Source organism: Cariama cristata, unplaced genomic scaffold, assembly GCF_000690535.1.
Source record: "Cariama cristata isolate BGI_N322 unplaced genomic scaffold, ASM69053v1 scaffold17304, whole genome shotgun sequence".
In the NCBI taxonomy this organism is placed as follows: Eukaryota; Metazoa; Chordata; class Aves; order Cariamiformes; family Cariamidae; genus Cariama; species Cariama cristata.
The window spans coordinates 13,856-21,694 of record NW_009614836.1 but is presented as its reverse complement, the minus strand read 5'-3'; the positions used below and the strand labels follow the sequence as shown (position 1 = coordinate 21,694).

The 7,839-nt window shown below is 36.7% G+C and overlaps 1 protein-coding gene across 1 annotated transcript in view; it reads right to left on the bottom strand.

Moving 5' to 3' along the window:
- Positions 1-2,528: 2,528 nt before the first annotated feature.
- Positions 2,529-7,839, bottom strand: part of OMA1 (OMA1 zinc metallopeptidase) — an 18,574-nt gene continuing 13,263 nt past the window's right edge. Inside the window, exon 8 of the mRNA XM_009699580.1 lies at positions 2,529-2,910. Within this exon, the coding sequence (XP_009697882.1) occupies positions 2,692-2,910 (219 nt within the window). The 3' untranslated portion in view covers positions 2,529-2,691. The remainder of the gene's footprint in view (positions 2,911-7,839) is intronic.

Here is a 7,839-nt window from a genome sequence, read left to right as displayed (position 1 = left end):
TAGTTAACATTATTTATAATATTAGTGTGTATATATACACACACAACTTAAAATTATTATATGTTCTTTAATTTAAAAGTTACTTCCTTTGGGAAGTAACATTTTGGTAATTTTCCTGCTCAAGAAAGAAAAAAGAAAATTCTTTAACAATATAGACAGATGTAAGGTATAGTATTCAGAAAGAACTTAAGGAAAAAGTGCCCTCCAAGAGGCAGATGAACACAAGGCATTTTCTGTGTTGGACACAAGAGAAGCAGAAAGAAGAAACCCCTCCTAAAGCACCCAATAAAAATATTAGGGATAATTCAAGATGTAAAGTAAAACCTGAAATTTTCAACATTCCATTTTGGACTTTACAACTATAATGTTTTAGTGTAAAGGCCTAACTCTTGTATCTATGTGTGTACTTTATATATATATGTGTGTATGCATATGTAAGGTTTGCAAGGAGAGAAAGATGTTTTATTAGACCAGTATAGTTCGAAAAAGTACATAAGCCCTTTGTCGGTCTAATACAAGCTATTACCTCTCCCTTGAAACCTTCTTTCTCACATCACCATGATCACGGTTACAAGACTATTTACACACAAATTAAAAAAAAAAAAAAAATCCCTTGGTGAACTTAAAAATTGCACCTCCAGCATTCCACTGCAATACTTAAGTCACTTAAAATAGACAGCAGAAACAAGAAATTTGTGTAGTCTCACACTTCATCTTGAATGCTATAAAAACTCTTCTATGTTCTCCTTAGTCCTAACAGACACAAGCATCAAGTTGCATGTCAACCACGAGCCCTGGATAACAAAACAAGCTTTGACACTGGAGTGAGAGAGAGGCAGCAGCATTGGGGTCTTGGTGTTGCAGTATAAACTATAAGGTCCACAGGGAAATCTAAATGGTGTATTTTTCTGTTTACCTTCAGGTGACAACGTCCAAATGCTTCAACACATCACTGAATGTCTGTTACAAAAACTCCTGTCACTAAGAATAAAAACAGATGGATGAATAATGGTCAGGCTGGACCTTCTGCCTCTTGCCAGGAGTATTGAGCAGAGATTTAAAAACAGCTTGTAAGCAATATGCAGCCAATCTAGACCTATATAATCAGACCTAGAATCATCAACATTACAGATACATCAACTTACCTCTGAATAGAGATAAGGCAGGCAGCTGCTGGCGTTTCTCAAAGGACCCTGGTTCATCAACTGAAGTCAGTTAAAGAATTACTTGTTTCACAATCTTTTTTTCCAACTATATTCACTGACAGCACTGAATAGGTTAGTTTTTTCTTTTTAAAAAACTTGCATTCTGATTTAATTGAAGAAATGCGATAAAGTCTGCCCCCCTCCATCTATAAAAAAGAATGTTTCAAAATACAATACACTGCAACATATCTTGAATGTCCCCTTCATGTAAAACCCTACCAGAAATTAAACAGATTTCTGTTTTAATACAAGTGAGTAACAAAAAACCTAACTGCAAATATATCTTAACAGAAAAAGGAACAGGATTTCCCTTTTTTATTTTCATTCACTGCTACCTCTTTCTACGTCTTCCTGCAAGATCGACATTTCAGTATTTTCATCAACTGCAAAGCAAGGATAACTCAAACATGTGCAGATAAAGATCAACATGCTGGCTATACTGGCTAGCCCATCACGAAAGGCAGAGCTTCACCAATATTGTGCATATTGGTCTCCATGGTATAAAACGTGTGGCTTCAGGGGGACTGAGAGGAAGGAGAGATTCTCAGCATCAGATGCCAGTTTCCTGAAGAAAAGTCACCTTTTAATGTAAGGTACAGCTGCAAAAGCTGTGCAGTCAAGAAAACTTGTTGTATTTGTCTCTACATAATATATTTCCAGATCAGCAATCACTTCTATCCAAACGGACAGACCCAAATCAAATGCCACTGCAGTAAAACTGCCCTCTGATGAGGCACTCTGATCATTTAAAAAAGAAAATAGCCATTCTTGCAAAGCATTCTAGTGCTACAAACTATGGTTCTTATACAGTGTTTCTTTCAAAAGAAAGACTTCCTTGAAAATTATTTAACTCCTTTTTTAAATTGAACTTTGTGCAACCCTTTCAGGTTGCTTTGAAGAAAAATGTTGAATCAATCCATATTCTAAAATGCCTTAGAAAGAAGAAAAATCCCAGCAGTAAATCCACCTAATTAAGTGGGGGTGTATCTAGCCCATAGGCTATTACAGCATCTCAGCTTAATATTTTTAAACATGCTATATGTGGAACAGGCGGTAAGCTCTCCTCATTATTTCTCAAATGGAGCTGAATAGATCTAACCCAAATTACAGCAAGATAAGCCAGACAACTTAAGTGATGAAAATTGTACTTTTTCCTCTGCTTTAGGGACGCTTCTGGCTCATCTGTCCTCTGATCAAGGTGAGCCTGATAAAGCTGGAAATTACACTGTGTGACCGGATTGTACAAGATTATCTTTCCCCTGAGAAGTGATTTAGTTTAGTAACTCTTGATGAGTAAGAGACTTTCTGCTCCAGCACGCTGCTCTTCTTGTGTGGGCATGGTTCCTCATTGCTTTGAGTGAGAGATCACATAAAAGAAACACAGAATATGAGTGGTTCCATCTTCTTTATGGTTCAAAGACAAATTTGCGTTATAGGAAACACCTTCAGGGACCACAGGGTTCACAAAAAGTGAAAATTATTATCATTAGTTTGTAGGTTTAACTGCAAAAGTTACTGGCATATCTTCCACTTTTTGAGTGTGAGGAAAATGCAGTTTTGGTTTTGAGAGATCTTGCTTTGTAGAATTTGGGGTTTCTTGATCTTTAGACGATTCCAGGAGATGTTGCATGTTAAGTCTGAAAATGAGGCGAGGATCTGGTCCAGAAAGAGATGGGCAATTGCAGCTCTCTCTTATTTTAAGAGCCTGTGAATACATAGGAAAACAAATCAAGCTCATTTAAATAAGAAAAACAAAAAAGGTTTCAGTCTGTGATTTGACTTTCCAGTAAGGTCTGAATTTGCACATAATGCTTAGTGAGTATAATACCAAGTGAGTTGTTACTGAACAACTTTTCAACAGAAACGAAGAATTCCTGAGAAGAAATGTATCAATATGGCAAAACAATGGGGGGGGGGAGGAAGAATTAAAATCATTTTTTCAAAGAATGGATACACTAAAAGGTCCAGAATAAATAGGTAGGAAGTTCTCTGACTATTTTATGTGATACTTGTCCACATCAGTATCTTTTACCTTTTAATTTACATTCATATGTAAATTAAAATAACTGCATCAAGAAAAAAAAGGGCTGTGAATAATTTACTTCATCAGATATGTCCTATTATTGAAGCAACTATATATAGCTGTCTGACTAGAAAAAGGAGGGAAAAACCTCCAGTAACATAATGGACATTTAACTGTTCAGCCCAGAGATCCAGATGGTCCACCAGTATAGTTAAGGTCCAGTTACACAACTGATCTCATCTCCAAGATGCATTTGAATACACAGCTTCCAAGTATTCTGAGAAAATAATGTCTCTAGAACATAAAAATGTATCTGGATTAAAAGATCAGCACTAAGAGATCAAACTTCAAGTTACTCCTGCTCACTGAGTAAGTGCCATTGCTTCCATTCTACAGATTAGGAAGTAGAGGCACGAAGGAGCCAAAGAATTTCCCAGAGAATCAAAATCCATCAGCGCAAGCACAATCCCCCAAGATCATCCCGTCTTGTGGGCAATCCAAGAAAGGTAGGACAATGGATGAATATAATGTCTCAAAGGCACTGTGGAGAAATTGATATAAGCCTGTATAAAGTCAGCTGTTTTAAAGGATGCTTAAGCTGGTGTTCATTTTAACAAAGCTGAACATAACTTAATTAGTCCATACAAACAGGCAGCTCATTTCAGAGCCAATGGACACCATACAACTAAGTCCAATACAGTACTTTGCAAGCGGTTGTACATAGACCTATTAGTATCCGTGGATTCTTCTACAAGACCTATTTAAACTAATCAAGAACGTTAAGATCCTATGTATGATATAGCAAAATATTATATGTAGAATTTTAGAGGGTTCTACATCTCCACTGAGAACTATTTTTTCAAAATTTGTAAAAATGGAACACCAAGTAAAAGCTAGCCTGATATTTAGCATTAATCAATGGTCACTGTGGTAGAGTCACTTTTATGCAGTGTTATCTGTATGTTGGCCTCAATTAACAGCATAAGACTATGGGCTGTTTAACATCCAGCTTTATTTTTCACCCTTTCACGGGAAAATAAGTTCAAATGTATATTTTCTTCCACTTCACCTCATAACCACAGATTCTTGAAAAGTAATGGACAGACTGCCCCGAGTTGTAGCCAGCTGCCTCCTGACCAGTACTAGGGATCGTTAGCAGAAAGCATGGGTCAATTCATTTGTTCTAGATGGACTAAAGAGGAGGAAGAAAGTAACACAGTTTTCATAGCAGTCCTAGCACTGCACTTAAAAAACAGAGCAGAAATTTTAAATCTCCTTTACATATACTAGATTTGACTGAAATATCAAATCAAATATTCCAGTACACCTATGTTTAAGCATTTGCCCATCATTTTGAAACAATCTGGTACTCTTCCACAGGAGACCATGGAAACATTTTACTACAGCACATTTTAAAATAGAAGAGCAGAGCTTCTTAACGAATTTCTTTGTATAAGGAGGTAACAAAACATATTTCTCCCTAACTTTACCACAGTGAACAGACAAAGAGTTTGCTGTAAATGGCTAGAAACAAAGAGAATTTAAATTTAACAACTAGGTTTGGAAAGAGACGTATTTCAGGAACGTAGCAAGAGTTTCTCCAGCTGTTTCTTGCTGAAATGTAACATTCAAATTACTGGATACGCAAGTCTGGATTAGGTATGCAAATATTCCTCCTCTAACTTTTAAAAAATATGGATAAAGCTTTCAGTATTCATTTTTCTACAGCGTGATCGTCCATGTAGTCACCAAATGTAACTGTACCGCTGAACACTCTCCTGCTTCAGTGAACAATTAATTTCTAAACTGACATTTGTGACAAACCAAGAGTTTTCTCTTGTTCTCTTCCAGAACATAAGCTGCTGCAAGACTGCATTAATGTCAAGCAGCATTATTCAAGGCAAATGGAAATATAAAGATTTAGGCTGTATCCTGGAAAGGGCAACATAATCCTCCTTTAAATTAATGTAACAATTTTATATCTCTTGTTTTTCTGGCTATATAGCACCTGGCCTATTTCCATGATTTCACTTATCTAAAATACTAAAGTCACAACAGCAAAGGTAAAAAACCAATACTTCAGAGTTAACATTTTTACCCTGTGGATGTCTTTGCGTTCTTGATAGATGTAAAGCTGTCCAAGGGGGTAGAAAGCATCTATTCAACACCATCAGCTCACATGCCATTAAAAAGATTAGAGTTATGAGAATGGAAAGCTATGTTGACATGTCATCTCACTGTTACAGACAGCTATGACTACACGCTCCGGTGAAAGTAGCCTTTGTACGTACGTTTGTGACTGCCATGCAATGTTCAACCCTAGTTAGAAAGTGTTCTCTCCCTGGCTCAGCTGGCTGCTGCTAGTTTGTTTTGTGCCAGTAGCTCTGCAACGTCATTAAGATGCCGGTAACAGCCTGGGGAGCTTACAGTATAATTTTTCCTGAAAGATGAAACAGCCCAACATGGTCAGTTGTACTGTACTTCCAAAATTACTAGCAACTTCAAATCCGGTAATTTAATATTGTTCAAGTAAATTGGTTTTTGACAGTTTGGGTAAGAGGACAAGTAAAAGCATTCTTAATGAAGCACATGCATATTGATATCATAATAAGAACATGTTTCATTGACTGTTTTTATTGAAGAGTGTTCTCAATAAAGATGACGGACAGAACTGATACAAGGTTAACTAGCTAGAGTGAGTACGTAGATTCACCTGGGAACTGAGAGTACTTTAATACTCTTCTTTTCAGGTTAACCTTATTCTTCAGAGTAAAGACGACCTGCACGCTTACTAGTTCAGGAGACCTCAAATAAAGTACCAAAACTACTGCTTGTAAGTAACAAAGGTGAAGCTGTTTTTCTTATCAATACAATTGTGGTCACCTCCTGTAATGTGCTGGGAAGGGGGAAGGCATAAGAATCAGGGAGGTCCACCTCATCCTATCATTTTCATACAAAGCCTACCAGCAGAGACAAATATAGAAACAAGTAATTTTTAGTTCTCAGTATTAATCCTTCATCGCTGTCAAAGATACCAGGCTAAGTGCTGCATCTCGACCCCTTACAGTCTTCTGGAGTGCATCCTACCTCGCAGGCTGTCAGCTCTCTCAGTATTAAAGTCACATCATTCTCTTGTCCGCAAACCAGGCCAAGGGTTATAGTCTCTTGTGTATTAACTGTGATTACCTCGGCAGGGCCGACTTAGGCTCTGACCTTGCAATTCCGACAAAAACTAAGAAATAGCACAAGCACGTAGGGAAAAAAAGAAAAAACCCCACAACTAAAAAATAAGAAACACTGAGTTGCAAAATGAATTATGATCAGCAGGCATAGGGAAGACAACAGGTTCTACAAACGAAGTAGTAGTAAAAAGATGATTAAAAGAATGGATAGATTATTACTTGATGGAAAAGAAAAGCAACTTATATATAATGCTAATACTTCAAATCTTTCACTGCTTCTGTTGGCACAGAAAAAAAAATTGCAACAAAATATTTAACAACTTCATGGGGAGGACAGAAACACAGGTTAGTATTTTTTTATTCTTATTTTCCTTTAAGTTTTCACACTGATAGGGCTTAATTAATATATTCTAGTACTAGAACTATCTGAAGTAATCTTAACATCATAAGCAAAGAGCAAATATATCAACCCATTTTTTAAAAGGAAGGAAAATAAATGTATCTTCAATATCCAAAAGGCAGCAGACTGAGCAATAAGCAATAACGACCCAAACAATAATAAAAATAATGAACATCCCATGTGGATTTGACAAGAACAGGTCTTACCAAACTTTTTTTTTGACAAGTGAATTGACCTAGCAAACAAAAGAGAAGCAGTAGAGGTGACATATCCCAACTTCATCTTACTCTCAAAATTATCTTAACATGGCATTTCCACAAGAAAGAGTGAGAAACGGGAGTTACAGTGAACCAAAAATGGAATCTGAGCCAACAACATGGTGCCAAAAAAGCAAATGTCACGTCAAGATGAATTTTTGTGTCACACACAAGGCTCAGTAGATAACCTTCTGCTTTATTCAGTATAGCTGAGGCTTCAGCTGACGTACAGTGCTGTATTTGAACAGCATACTAGGAAAAAGGTAGACAAACTGTAGCAAGTCAGAGAACATTAAAATAAAAGGTTCAGAGATGAACTAGAAGATCCTATAGCTTCTCTCTGGCACTATGCTTCCACAATTTCTCTCTCCAGAACAATGGTAAGCATCCTACCCGCTACTACAAAATTATCTTTCTTTTTTTTTTCTGAAAATAAAATGCACAGGCCTTCATCGAGCATCTCACCCTCTTCCACGTAGGAATTTTAAGAGATTTCAGTTTCCTATTTAACAGTATGTTCTGTTTTCCTAGTTTACAATCTAAATCTCTCCCAGTCTGAGAGAGAAATCCTTTAAAAACAGAGCAACTATTTTTAATTTCCTCTATTTCCTTTCCACAAGAGCATCACTTTCTAACTGCTTATAGCTCTCTTGTTTACTAATTCCTCAGCTTGGCTGTAGCTTCCAACTTGTTCAGAAAGCCAGATGCAAGATCTGTAAAACTCATTTGATTTGCTCCCTGTCTTTTAATTATGTGAAAAAAAGAATCCCTG